Source organism: Sebastes fasciatus, chromosome 21, assembly GCF_043250625.1.
Source record: "Sebastes fasciatus isolate fSebFas1 chromosome 21, fSebFas1.pri, whole genome shotgun sequence".
Taxonomy (NCBI): Eukaryota; Metazoa; Chordata; class Actinopteri; order Perciformes; family Sebastidae; genus Sebastes; species Sebastes fasciatus.
Genome location: NC_133815.1, coordinates 5,479,131 through 5,494,296, shown reverse-complemented (window position 1 = coordinate 5,494,296; position 15,166 = coordinate 5,479,131). Strand labels below are relative to the sequence as shown.

Below are 15,166 nucleotides of genomic sequence, written 5' to 3'. Positions count from 1 at the left end.
AACTTTAATTTCATACTTCTTTGTCTCTGCAACTCCTATCATCATGTCATATCTTAAAGGGAGAGTTTTGAAGTGGGGTTGTGTGAGGTACTTTTCCATAGTCAATGTGTTACCTACAGTAGATGATGGTTGGCACGCCCCCAGTTTGGAGAAGCAGAAAGGAGTTGCCGCACGGGAGCAAATACATATATACTAAAACATATTTTAGAGACCTAAAAGAAAGGCCCACCTAAAGAAATCAATATCAGTTTAAGTGTATGGAATATTTCCGCAGGTTTACCTTGCCGTCAGACATGTTTCCGATGGGAAACTGAAGCCGTTACCTCTGCTCTTGACAATGCAACCAGACTCCATTGAAAAAAAACTGACATTTTATGTCGCAGACCACGGGAGTTGCTGGTCTACCGCTGCCTCGATCGGTTAGTTTAGCTGTGTTTCCACCGCAGGAACTTTCCCCCGGAACTAAAAACCTTTTGAGGAACTCATTGCGTTTTCGACCGCAGGGACCAGGGACTATGGATAAAAAAAGAGCGAAAGAGAGATTGTGAGGGCAAGTGGTAACATTACAGGGAGACAGACGGCACGGCGGTGCTGTGAATGAGAGAAAGAAATGTTGTTTTCTGATTGTTTCGTCGTCGACGTGAACGATCTAAAGCACAAATAAATAACCATCAGTGACTCAACAGATGATTTACTGTGGAGACAGACGCTCTTAGTTTCATTTTCCTCCTCTGCATTTCATTCATTACATCCAACGTGCATCAATCAATACATACAGCAGAAAATATTGTTGCAGAGACAACGTTTTTCTTATAGCGTGTTTTTTAGATGAAACAGGCGGACTCGCTGAACTGCAGACTGCAAAGTGTGTTTACTGCTATGACCACCAGCAGCCCTCGTCACGTCAGAGGACTAATTTGCCTGATCTTCACAGATTTCTAGACCGTGGTGGAAAACGCAGACAATAACGGGCTGAAAGAACCTTCTAGTTCCTTAAAAGTAGTTCTAAGGGCCAAAATGTCCCAGGAACCTTTGGTGGAATCCTGGCTTTTGTTTGTTGTTGTGTAACTTTGGTTTTGTTTTCTGCAAGGTAAAATTACAGTTTTTTTCAATGGAGTATGGTGGCTTTGGCGAGAGCAGCAGATGGATACAACTATTTCAGTTCCCCGTCGGAAAGGGCTGTCTCACAGCAAGGTAAACCGTAGAAAATATTCTAAATTCAGAGAACACTTAAACTGATATTGGAGGTGTCTAAAATACTTTTTGCTGCCAGCCCCGTCCACAGCAGTATATTGCTTTGGTTCAGTACGGTAACTCCTGTCTGCTTCTCCAAACTGGGGCGTGCCGACCGTCATCTACTGTAGGTAATACACTGACTATGGATAAGTACCTCATACAACCTCGCTTCAAAACACTTGAACTATCCCTTTAAGTCCATTAAGTGTTGATTTTAATGCACAAAAAGAACCACGTTGACTGAGTACAGAACATGATGAATGCAGATTTTCAACATTGCTCATGAAGTGAAAAGGCTGAATCAGAAGTTGCATAATTAGTCTAAGATTTATCTGCAGGGTTTTCCTGTAATAATCTGGAATGCTCGTCATGACTCCGTTTTGTTTTTTTGTACATTTTACTTATTTTCAAAATAGGTAAAACAGGAACAAAACCTCGGAAAGGAAGGCAACTTGTGGAACTTGATCAACTTTTCTTCCAAGTCACCGCACTAATAGTAAAAGGTAATATTTAACGATTTCAAAGTGGAAAAAAAGTATACATCAATAACTATAATTTCAGTGGTCCATTAAATGTCATGCCTTCTTGCTCGATGTGCTATCCTCAAAGTCCCAGGGACAAACATCTGCCTTCTTAGGAGCAATCGCAGCTCCGCCTTTAGGATTCGGGCTGCTCTGTTTCACCACAGAAGGACTTTTGTCTGTACCCTTTTTATCTGACGTATCCTCATAATCCCACGGACAGACTTCAACCGGCTTTGCTTTGGCTGCTCCGACATTCGCGCTTTTCCTTTTTTCTACCACCGGCACTTCCTGAAGACTCTCTACATCCCAAGGGCATACCTCAGCCACTTTTTGCTGGCTCGCGTGTTTCTCTGAAGATTTACTCTTGTCCTTAGCTTTTGTTCTACTTTTCTCATCATCAGCGTCTTTTGATTTCTCTTTCTCAACTGTTCTTGTTGAAGGGGCACCCTTCTGTTTTGACAGGGATTCCTTCGTTTGGGGTGCTCGAGATGGACTAGGCGTCCTCTCTGAACTCGGAGCCTCGGCAGTGCTGTCGTAGTCCCAGGGACACACATCGACTTTTGAAGACGGCGGCTGGAGCGAGCCTCCTGGTTTGGGTGGATCTGAAAGAGGACTTCTCCCTTTCACATCCACAGGAGAGGTGCCTTTTCTTTGTGTTGTCACATCTGGCGAGCGAGCTAACTCTGTTGTCTTTTGGGCCTCTTCGAAGTCCCACGGACAAACCTCTACCCGATGTGTTTTGGAGCTTTCTGTCGGCTGCTGGGTCTTAGCAGGTTTGCTAGCCTGACTGTACGTCTGCTGCTTCGAGCTTTCCACTTGACTCTCGCCTCCGTCTTCCCACGGACAAACGTCCGCTCGCACAGCGGTCGTCTTCTGAATCTCCTTTGAATGCCGGCTCGACGGAGGTTGATCAGAAGCTTTCTGCTTCTGAGATTTGCCTCCCTTGGTGCTGCCGCCGTGAACCGTCGTGGTTTCCTCTGGTGCGATGGACACATGCTTTTGGACCTTGTTTTCAGACGGAGTCGGCAGATCCTCCACCTCCCAGGGACACACTTCAGACAGATCGTAGAGGTCTTTCCCCTTGACCGGGTCGGGACAGATTGTAGGCTGGCTGCTGCTCACCGGCTGCTTCATGATCCTGCCCAACGGCGCCGTCTGTTTGTACTCAACCGACTGGCTAATAATCATCTTAGGTTGACACTCATTTTCCGGCTCTGCGTTGGCCCTTTGGCTCTTTGGCTGACTCTTCTTATTGCTCTCCTCTGTGTTTTGGGTCTTTCCTGTCAAGCCCATAGTCTTCTCTTTGGCGCTGGCGATGACACTGAGGGACTTCTGCAGCATGGAGGGTCTAGGATGAATCGGTTTCTTGTCTGCGGTGAGGTTATGAGCGCTGGCGGACTTGCACACCAAAGGAACCGACTCCGTAGATTCACTGGGGACGCCCATATTCTCACTGGACTGCTTCTTGACCAGCTTCTTGCCCATGAGTGTATCCAGCAGGGAGCCTTCAGCTGGGGTCACCTCCATCTTGTCTGTCGCCGAGCTGTTGGAGTCTTCGCTCTGGTCGCGGACGTGGTCGTAGCTGCTGTGGGACTTCTTGAGAGAGAACACCTTGTTCTTGAGCGTCTCCTCCTTCGCCGGCTTCACCGGGTGAGCCGGATCGAAGGGGTTCTTCTTAATCATGCAGATGCTGTTGCGGTTGCTGCCGTGTTCTCCAGCTTCCTTGTCTTCGCGGCTGCATTGCCGATGCACCGACTCCGGGATCTCAGTTATGCGCCTCATCAGCGAGCGACCCAAGCCTTTCTTGGAGCTGCGCTTCTTCTGGAGATGAGGGTTGTTCGCCAGCATCTTCTTCCTCTTGTAAATCTCCAGCTGGGAGTAAAGTTTCTTCAGCTCCTCCTACATATTCGTTAAAGAATCAAGGGGGAAAGCAAAGCGATCAGTTGCACGTTTAGAACAAATAATCACATTTACGTAAAAAAGGGATTTCCAATCAAAACACTGTTACAGAAAAAGCAGACATTCTACTGCACAGAGAACATGCAGTACAGATTCACGTGACTCTAAACGGTTGTTAAATGATGCACTACGGAAGATCACATGCGTGCTGAAAGAAAAGCAAAGAAAGGACAGTCTTGGACAGCATCAAATAAGGACATGGTGTTTTAATGTTAGGTCTGAAACAGCCTCGAAGCTTTAATTTATCGTGTTTCTGTCTCATCCGATACGATGAATTTTCTTCTGGTAAATAAACCCAAATCTTTTGGTCGAGAGACTTCTTCAGCTCTAACAGACAAACAGAAATCTCTGCTCACGTTGGTACGTTTTTCCCAAAGACTGTCGCAAGACCTTACGCCACAGCCATTAATAGAACTGAGATGGCCCATTTCGTCTGGTGTCTGCAATAAAAAACTGCCATTGCTCAGTATTTTTGGGGGATTCAACAGATGTCACCAGGTTAATCAATGGAGACGGAAAGGTTAAAGGAGACGCCGCTTACCCGGATGTCCTCGGGATCCAGACTGTGTTCGCTCCACGCTGATGTGATGCTGCTATTGAGGTACGACCCAGAACGACCCATGTCCAGCTCGTCCTCGTAGGCCTCAGACGCTATGTCGTCTCTCATGTGGGTGCCAGCGAACAGGAACTAGTGGAGTGAAGAAGAACAAAACTGTTTATTTAAAAAAAATCAACAATAATGAAGCTATTGTAATCTAGTAAATTAATTAATAATAATATATTATAACTTTCTAATTGTCAACAAATCTCATGAAAAGATCACATCTTCTCATTTCTCAGTTTGTACATCCTTGATTCCTTTCCTTGCATCTTAGTCCCTCCCACCTGAGATGCGAGGAAGAGACACAAGTAGAGAGGAGTGGAGGCAACAGGCCGTTAAATTAAACATCTGTGCTACGGAGCCGCCGTTTTTAAAGACATCAATTATGTGGCACAGCTGCAGAACAATTTACATTTTCCAGGCTTAGCTGAAGGTTAGCTTAATGTTAGCTTTCACGCTTGCTTGCCGCTGTTTAACCTGCATCATTCGACTTCAATCCCTTATGCGCGCGTGATCGTCACACTTTCTTGAGGCAGGTGGCGCGTGAAACAATGACTGCGAGAGACAGGAAGCAAAACGTAACCTACTCACTAACTTTAAGTAAAAAAATAGCAAAATAACTTTCTATTCTTGCACAAAATATATAAATTCAAGCACTTTCAATGACGCATCGGGCTTCGGCTGGACAGCCTTTTCATGGAATTTGTTGATAATAAAGAAAAAAATATAATATTGACAGTTTTATCGTCTTAAAATAAAACAAAATAAAATATTAAATGAAATGAAAAATGAGCATTTGTTTAATTATAGGGCTGTACTAACATTTAGTCTTAAAGAAAAGCAACATTCCAGTTGTTGTTAGTTGATGTTTACCTTGGGGATGAGTAGTAGACCCAGTGTTACTGTTACAGTTAAGTGGGTGTGGGTGAAGAACAGCAGCAGCATCCAGTCTGGATGGAGCTCCGGAGCAAGAGTGAACCTGTCAGGACGTAAAGACAAAACAAAGATGTACATGATGTGAGAAACAGGGAAGAGAGAGAAATATAATCTAGTAGTAATACAAGAACAGAGATATCCAGATGTTTGGCTAATGCTAATCAAATATTTGACTGGCTGCAGATAGATTTACTATTAGATATACTCATAGAAATAGAATAGGTGTAGAACGGACAGAGGACTGTTTTCCGTGGTCATTTGACTCGTACAAAAGAACATTTTTGTTAGTTGTCATGGTGATAACAGTGGGGCTGTAAAGTGTGGTCACAGCTCGCCGGGAAGAGAGAAGATGCAACTCCGGAGACGGCTTGCTGGCTAGTTAGCTACGTGCCACGTGACACAGATACAGGAAACTGACTCCCAGTGCACTGCCTCCTTTCTGAACGGTCTCTGGTTGCAATGACAACGGTACACATAAACATTTACATGCATAACTGTATTTATTATACTAGAAATAAACAATTGGTCCCTGATATTGTTGACTTAAAAGTGTTTAGTCAGTTTCACTACAACGAGAGTTACGGGGTGAAAACTGTATTTCTTACTTTCTTTCTTTGTTCCTTTGTTACCTCCTTTAAGAGGACGACCAGCGCCCCCCAGAAGGTGGCGCCCTAGGCGACCGCCTATATGGTCTATGCCTTAAGCCGGCCCTGCCTGCTAGTTGATTTGAATGGGAATGTCCGTTCTACTCCTCTTCTATTTCTATGGTTATACTACAGTATGTATAATAATAATAATGCAGAGTCATTAATCAAGCTGCTCAACCTCACCGTGTATTTTAACATCTGTACTCACATTTTCTTTCCAGTACAACAGTTTTGTTAATAAACACATCCTAAACATCTTTATGATGGCGGATTGTCAAATTCCAAAAGCACATACAGCGAACGCAGCGAAGTGTGACTAAATTATGCAGTGATATTCATACACGTCGCTCTGTCTGCAGTAAACCTCTTAGATACAGATGGAGCCGGGAGAGACGGAGCCCAGCAGACTTAATGTGTTTTCAGCCAAAGTAGATTTATACACTGTCTGTCTCGGCGTCAACTCCACTGCCTCGTATAATGTTCCACTTGGGTGAGCCTTTCGCCGGCAAGGACACAATATTTTCCTCATTCTTTGAATTGGATTCACAATAAAAGAGGAGCGACCTTGATCTGGCCACAAGATTCAGCCTCTTTATACATCAGACACACCGGGCTGTGCAGCAGTTTTTGTAAAATAAGATAATTATAGGTAGAAACAATAATAGCGCTCCACTGTTTCATCACTGTGAGACCTCGTGTGCACTAAAGGTATGCAGGTATGACCTGTCAGATGCTAATTCAACCACCATAGAGCCTCTATCTAAGCAAATGTCATCTAGCAGGCTCTTGTTGAAGTTGGCAAATGGCTAATTAACGAACAGTTATGCGGTAATAGCTTAGAGGCGTGAATGAAGGCAAAGGTCCAGGAATGTCCCAAAGCTTTGAAGTCTTCTGTCGTTCCTGTTTTGTGAGGAGTTTCTGTGCAGATGAGGATTTAATAACCTTGGCGTGCTGTCTCCTCTCAGCCTGCAGCGTCTCACTGAAACACCCCCCCATCCCTCACGCCTCGACCTCCAGCTCCTTTCATTTTCCTCCACACTCACACCTGGACCCGGCTAAAACCTGATGACTACCACAGCAAACAAAGGAAGCTTTAACTGGTCACTGTGGGATCAAATAGCCGGTTCTGTGAGCAACACAAATGGACGCCGGATGCTTCTAACAAGCCCCAGTGTACACTGCGGTCTCTTGTGGCAGCCAGTCAGAATAACTAGCCACACCAGGCAACTTTCCAATTTATTAGAGGCCTCATTTGGCCATTTTCTGCAGAGAGAAAAGCCTCACAACAAGGCTGAAGAGGCAGATTAAAAAGGGTTGGCACAGTAATCACAAAGAGCCAGATGTTCAAATACCATCAAAACCGTTAAAAGCTCTCATTTCAGGTTATACGTCGATGAAACACTTTTTTTGGGGGTAATGGATGTTAATTTATAACTGAAAAATGTCTGCCTATAATTCAAGCTATTTATGCCATCTTGAAAAGAAAAAAAACATAAATCATTCTGACATGGTTCATTAGTAAATAATGTGATGGAGCTGAGCTCTCAATTAGGGGGACTCCAGCTAGGAATGGCGGCGGCGGTGTCAGCTGAAACGCCTCATTTATAAACTGCACGCTGCAGATATTTGACATGTATACTGGAGGGAGACGGCCGATTTCACTCCAATAAAAAAAAAAACACAACTCCCAGATGAACAGAGCCTCGTGCGGTAGCCTATATATGATGGAAATGAGACATCTACTGGAGGACGGGAACATCAAAATGACAACAGCGAAGGGCAATCAAAGACGATGATATTAAATATGAAGTAAATGTGGAACATATTGTGAATGTAAGTGACAGCATCTGCATGTTGAAGATGCTTTTTGTTAGTAATTATGTTTGTTTTATCCTCCTTAAAGCCCCAGATGGGCTTACTGTACCACGACTATTAAGATAGTGCCAGGAATTTATATTTATGACATTTTCCTGTGATTTACTCAGTCTAAGTTTAAAGGATCAATTCACACAAATGAACCAAATTATATCCATATACCTAGTAGTACCTGGGCATGCAGATATATATATTTTTGCTGAGGTTTTGAGATATCTACAGAAGCCCTGAGAGGCAAATGAGGAAAAAGTCCGATCTAAATTGTTTTATCTCCTGTGATTATGACTTAAGAACAGGTGAAAAAAGGTTTTGCCAGGATAATCTATTTAATTGTTTTATTCCTTCTGTGATAACAGGTTGAGCTTTAATTTACGTAACTTGCTAACATACAATATATGTACATTGTGTTTAGAGTAGGGCTGTCAATCGATTCAAATATTTAATCGCGATTAATCGTAAATAAATCAAATTTTTTATCTGTTCAAAATGAACCTTAACATGGGAGTGGGAAAATATGCTGCTTTATGCAAACATATATATATATTTATTATTTGAAATCAATTGACAACACAAAACGCGTTATTATCGTGTTAACTTTGACAGCCCTAATTACAACAACAAACACATTATCCTGACAAAAAACATTTCTTTTTCACAGATGAAAAAAAGTAACCTGGAAATAGGATCCTGGAAAAAAATGTTTTTCACCTCGGAAACACATTTGAATTGAATTGTGTTGCCGAGCACCAAAGTCCCTTTAGAAAACCTCTCATTTTACAGCAGCATGATCTGACAGTCTTCCCCGCTCAGTCCTGGTTCTGGTTCTCCCGTGCCTGCCTTTCCTCCAGTGGGTCCAGCAATACGGCTTGGGCCTCCAGCAGCGTGGCGTTGGTGTTGGCTCCCAGCGGGGACCAGAGTATATATTTTCTCACTTGCCTCTCCATCTCCATCTCTGATATTCATGCATTCAATTTTATCATTTTAATTCACATATACCCACTGAGGAATCCAGAAGACTGGGAGGAGGAGTTCTCACCTGATGACGTAGAATATCGCCGTCAGGACGAGTTCGTTGTGAACAGCGATGGCCATGTAGCGAGGCTCGTGGAACGCCGACGGCACCGTCCTCACAGCGTAACACAGGTACACTGCCCACAGCAGGAAGAGGAACTCAGCTGTGGAGCGAGATTGAAAAAAAAGAGGTGGTGAACGCAATGAACACACGGGCCAAGCAATCATTTATATGCGGTGCACAGGCTTTACAGGCCAACCAGCCGCTCCACAGTTCAGTGCTCTCATGGAGCTGGTGCAAACTGTTGTGCAACACCCCGGAACCTTAGATCCTCAGGCACGGGTCAGCTCTCCGTCCCTCACACAAGAATGAGAACTTTTGGGGACAGAGCCTTCAGTGTGACAGCCCCCACCCTCTGGAACTCTCTCCCCATAGAGCTCCGCAACGCACCATCTCTGGACACCTTCAAAAGACTCCTCAAAACCCACCTCTTTACCAAGGCCTATGGCCTCTAGCTACTGTTACATTTGTTGTGTTTATTTATGTCTTTGTTAAGCGTCCTTGGGTTTCATGAAAGGCGCTATATAAATCCAAGCTATTATTATTATTATTATTAACACAGGTACACAGGAAAAATGCCCTGTTTAACACACGCTATCAAACTCATTTGTAACAGCTGTGGTTGTATTCTCTGGACAATAACTGAATCCCTGTGCACCTCCATGGCAACCCCATGTAATGTCTCTAAGGTAGCGGCTCCACAGCAATAAACATGCTGCTTTTTTTCCATGAAAACCTGTTGTCATTATTTTCACATTTATAGTGTCGTCTGCTTTAACTGTGGGGAGTGAATCACATGTATTCATCACAACAGGAACAACAGGGAGCATTAGATGCAATTGTCCACTCATAAAGGTGTTATTTGTTGAGGTTGTGTGAGGGCATGTGAAGGTCAAGATATCTAAAATGAATGAAAGCAAAAATAATCCACATCTAGCAAATCCATTTCTGGTTATATTTGAGCCCTAAAACCTTATATTATAAAACCTAAATATTTCAACCAGTTACCTATTGACAACAACTTGTTTCTAGTAGGGTTGTACCGAACAGCTCGAAGCTTCGAACAACATTTGATTACTGTGCGAGGTTGTTTTTTTTGCATGTCCATTCATTCTTTTTAAACCCGGTATTTCTGCAGAGGTGCAGATAAAGATTACGCTACACTAATCAGTGTTTCCCTTATATTCATTCTTCAGTGTCGCCCCACGATCAGTAATATCTTCTGCGGAGCTTAGCCTCTCTACAAACACACGGAGCGAAGCAGAGGAGAGACAGGTGAAGTGAAGATAAAACGTTGTCGGTACCGGTTTCAAACAGGTGAATAGTCAATATTATTATGCTATTTGTAGAATTAGATTCCAGTGGTTGCTGCGTACAGTAGGACTGTTTCCGATTTGTGCGATCCAAACATTTCCAGTAACTACAGAGCATTGTTGTTGTTGACAAAAGATAGATGTAATCATTTCCAAAAATGTTTTTATCTAACGAAATATTTTGCTTCAATCCATATTTGTTGGCGTTTAGCCTTTCAAAAACAATATTTCTACTGCGGTCAAAAAACTGTTTGCTCTCCTGTTTGCCACACGCAAAGTCACTCTCGTCTCTATTTTGAGTAAATAGAGTACAGTAACACGTAATAGATCAGTTTTATGCCATTAATAAGAGCAACTTTTGGTTTGAAAACCTCTCTGGCTGGTGTATATACTCCTCCAGTATGACACTTGCTTGATTTTATAGAGCATCTGGACCTTTTATTAACAACATATTAAGATTCATTATTGCTTATTAGAAGGTGTGAAACCAGCCAAAGCGATTTTCATAACATGGCAACCCAACAGTTATTCTTAATAATGGCTTTACTAATCTATAATCTATGTATATAATCTATAGTTGAAGTAGCTACAAATACCTTCGGAGTGACTGGACAATAAACTCAGGTTTGACCAACATCCCAATGACTATCAGTCATCCGCAAACTGAAAGGACTTTATGTTGCCCCCCCATCTCCTCCTACTGCTGTACCAGTTATCCAGCCCATCCTACTCTACTGTTCCTCCTGCTTTTTCTAACATGTTATCCGTCACCAACCGAGCAAAAGTCACACGCATAACCAACACCTCTGCCAGAATAATTGGTCTCCCCGCACCCAACCTCACAGAACTAAACAACAAAGCCATTGCACGCATTGCAATCTCAATAGCACAGGACATCACATACCCACTCAATCACCTCCTTTACTATAATGTCCCGCTCCGGGCACCGGTACAGAACACTGAGGTGCAACGGGGCTCGCTTTGGGAAAAGCTTGATGCCGGCAGTCATAGCCGCCTTAAACAACAGGCGTCGCTGAATAGGCGATGAGTGTGTATTGCTGTCCATCATTTTCTGTTGTTGTCGCTGTTGTGGTTACTGTTACTGTGTCATCGTGTGCTGTTGTGGAAGAGAATTCCCCCCCTGTGGGACAATAAAGTCTAAAGTCTAAAGTCTATAAACATTACTAAACAATGTATTAACCATTACCAAAGTCGATTTATGAACCCTTCATATAAGGCGCCTTTAAAAGTTGTACAAGAAATAAATGACTTGACCAAAAGGCTGTTTTTATGGAGCATAAACCATACAACAATGCTGGTGGTTCTGCAGGAATATGAGAGAAATGTAATTAAATGGAATATAATGTTTTAGATTAAATGAACACATCATTGCAACGCTGACGATGCAGTTTTGTTGTGCATACTTGGGCTAAACAATAAATCCTTACTGGTTTGAAACTAGCTTTTTGTAAAGCAAAAAAAAAGAAAGTCAAATGTATTACAATTAGACCCCTGACTGCGAGGGTTTGCAGGTGTGGGTTTCTAAATCAGAAAGATTTATTGCGTCTCCGTGTGTGTGCGTGTAATTTATGAGCTGCATATAGGCGACGTCAGAGCTGACTCGCACTTCCCTATTACCGGCCTATTTTTACCTCCTAATAAACAGAATGAAAATGTGCCTTCAGTATACAGTATCACAGCGTGGAGGCTCTGCTGGGGGTCCGTCTGTTTTCCCAGAAGTCAAAAAGGACCACGGTTCTCTCTCATTTACGCCTGAGTCAGCAGATGTAAAAACAGCATGCAGATTTCCTCGACGCGAGATGCCGCTCCCCTACGAGCATCTTTGATTTCTCGTCTGCCTTTATCGGCGGCTGCTCTCCTCCGCGCACAAAACAGGAAAATATCCAAAAGTGAAGCACCCGGTGGAGAGGATTAATGTCTACTTTTGGGAAACGTATGCCAAATGTAGATGGAGGCAAACTGCTTTACTCATCCAGCTTCTCACTCTCTTTGAACTGCTATCACGCCAAACAAATTACTTCTTGATTTTACGCCATGAGTACCTCAAATAACCCCGTCGCTGTGGTGCTCACACACACACAGAGTTCAGTGGATATTAATAAATTCACAACACCCTATGGAGGCAGAGGGCATTAGCTGGGCTTACCGACAGCCATCATGTAGTCCCAGCGATCCAGCAGGCACATGCTGAACTGCAGCCCGTCGGGCGTGTAGCCCACGTCGATGAGAGCCAACTTCCTGTCCGGGTTCTGACAGACGGCAGATGTCCAAGCCACCAGGAACCAGCAGACGATGAGCAGGATGATGCCCAGCAGACGCAACACTCGCCAGCTGGTCATGTAGGGGATCCTCTGGGCTGTACGGGACAGGAACACCTTCAGCACCCTGTGGGGGAGGAGATGAGAAGCTCACTTTAACAACAAGAAATCCTCATCGTAGATTACGGCAGAAGCATTTCAAATCCTTTCTTCCTCTCTACTCTCTTTCCCCAAACTTTCCTGAGGCCAACTTGTCTTAGTGAGTTCATACATTTCCCAGAATTCCCTTCAGCAACCCTTATATCCTGTATGCTGTCACTATGTGTAGGTATACAAGATGACAGCAAAAAACAAGAGCTAGAGGTAAAAGGGAAAGTTTCTTTTCTTGTGTTTGCAAATGCATTCTGATCTACTGAGTTTAATGTACCTCTAGCTTTGCTTATGCATTTCTCATGTTAATGCGTTAAAGAAATTAGTGGCGTTAAAATGAACTTTAACAGCCCTAGAAAAAGCACAAAATCATAAAAGGTCCTCTTTAAATATAGAAGTGGCACATCAGAAAATGGTCACATGAATAATTGACGAATGCTGGGCCAATAGGGCTACCAGATCAGTCAAAGCTCATATGAGTGACTTTGTCAGGCAAATTACCCACATTGGAAAAGTAAGCCCAGAAATACACAATAAATGCCCTAAAGCAAAGAGTTAGTATCTAAAGATGTGTTATTTTTCCTTTAGTTTTGATATAAAAAGCAGCAGAAATCTCTCGTTATTAAGAGCAGTTATTCTGAGCATTTCAACATGACAGTATAAAAACACAAAGACTGTGTAACAGGAATTAAACTGTTCTCAAAACACATGAACCAGCCGTCGCTATTCTTAGGCTGTGCCCTTCACGCACATTGATGAAGTGTCCACTGCGCTCCCCACTAATGAGCCCCCCATCAAAAATTGATCTGTGCAATATGTTAACTTGCACCTCTAAGGGGTTTACCCGGCTCGCGCTCGCATTAGCCACATCCTCTTAATCAGCATCTTCATTAAGCCTTTTTGACAGGTTCACCTGACAAAAAAGCCCCTCAGATGAACAATTTCAAGTGCATTACTTTAAATACAGCAGACCCCCCGTCTCATTATGAGCCATTCAGCGCTGGATAACCCCCCCTCTTGCTTTTCCCTCACTATATCCTCCAGCTGTCCTTTCCCTTCCTCTGATCTCACACACATTTGTCTCTCAGTTTGCCTCTTGCCAACCATCATTCAATACGGCGTTATATATGGAGATCATTTGGGGCCAAAGCACCCCGTGTTTTCTTAATTACTTTTACTTGGCGTATCCCCTCTTCCACTTAATGAGGCAGTGAATCCACCACTAAACATGTGCAGCAGTGTCTGGTGATGAATTAGCCGAGGAACATGCTGCCTCGACACTTCATAAGGCTCTTACTTTTACAAGGCGTTAAGATGTAAGACACAGTGTAATTGCACTTAAAGAGGTCAATGTAATCCGATTTCCTGGGGTGGATAACGATGTTGGACAAATGTTTTTGTGTAGACGCGCGTGTGTGTGTGTGTGTGTGTGTGTGTTACCTGTACAACTTAAGAGTCAGTGTCCCGTAGACGGTAGCGAAACCCAGCAGTCGAACCCATCGCAGCAGGATGCAGCGGAAAACACTCGGCTGGAAATAGAGAATCCCGACCTGCAAGAGCACAGAAGGAGCCTTAAATAACGTGAACAGATAAAGTAAAAAGTAAGTAAGAGTGACATTCAACTGTGAGAGTTCTCTCAATGATAATGGGCCCTCTAAACCTGGAAAATTAAGCACAAAGTCGTGGGAAGTTGCTCTCAGTGGACGGCTCTCTGAACAGTATTTAAATGTTGGTTTGTAGCATCCAGAAATTGCACAAGTGGGCTCATATAGTTTTCTGCATCACTCATTAACTCACTGCCACCAGTCACCTGCTCCCTTATGGTACGTGTCCACAGGGGCGCATTGGACGCTTGATGGGCTGCCACAGGGCACTCGGCACCTGATTGGACGAACGCTTTCCCTCCGTGGGCTGCTGCTCCCAGCTTTCAAACCAATATGGTATGCCCCTGATTTGCATAAAGTAGCCTAGATCTCAAGTTTATGCAAATGAGGTGCAGCCAACGTGACGCCCCGTCTCTTGAATTGCGCTGCCACGCTAGCAGAATGCATTGCACGGCTGCTTAAATAGACAATGAATAGTACGCGTGGAAAGGACAGAGTCTGTGGACACGTACCATGACTCATCTTATTACACGGCTGTGTTGAATACTCCATTCTGATTGATCAATCATGGCGTTCTGCGGTCTGTAATTTCTGTATAACAGACCGTTGCTATGTATAGTAGACCGTTGCTATGGGCGCAGCTCTGACGTCGGACTCTTGCGGACCGTTTTTGTGTCTTACTTACTGAATACTCCCCTCCTCAAAACCTTCTAATGTTGTTTTACACTAACAATATTAACTTTCTCCGCTTTCTGTGCAAACATCAAACTATCAAAGGGAATTTTAAATGTTATAAAAATCAAGCCTAAAGGTTCATTCTTAAACTTTGAAATAGGTTTTTGACAAAACAATCCCAACACAAGGTCGAACTTATTAGCTTTTTCCAAGGCTTCACTCCCTGTCACATGGTCTTCATCAGCAGGGTGAGCTTTACCCCCCACAACAACTCACTGCTTGTCTGCCAAACTGC

General features: G+C 43.5%; 1 protein-coding gene across 2 annotated transcripts in view; it reads right to left on the bottom strand.

The window, feature by feature from the left end:
* Positions 1–1,063: 1,063 nt before the first annotated feature.
* Positions 1,064–15,166, bottom strand: part of gpr158a (G protein-coupled receptor 158a) — a 78,070-nt gene continuing 63,967 nt past the window's right edge. The window contains exons 6-12 of one of the 2 annotated variants that reach the window (XM_074622066.1): positions 14,033–14,142; positions 12,331–12,569; positions 8,815–8,953; positions 5,194–5,299; positions 4,261–4,407; positions 4,076–4,159; positions 1,064–3,659 (exon numbers count right to left, since the gene is read on the bottom strand). In XM_074622066.1, the coding sequence (XP_074478167.1) occupies positions 1,812–3,659; positions 4,076–4,159; positions 4,261–4,407; positions 5,194–5,299; positions 8,815–8,953; positions 12,331–12,569; positions 14,033–14,142 (2,673 nt within the window). In that variant the 3' untranslated portion in view covers positions 1,064–1,811. The remainder of the gene's footprint in view (positions 3,660–4,075; positions 4,160–4,260; positions 4,408–5,193; positions 5,300–8,814; positions 8,954–12,330; positions 12,570–14,032; positions 14,143–15,166) is intronic. The other variant, XM_074622067.1, reaches the window with a different exon arrangement.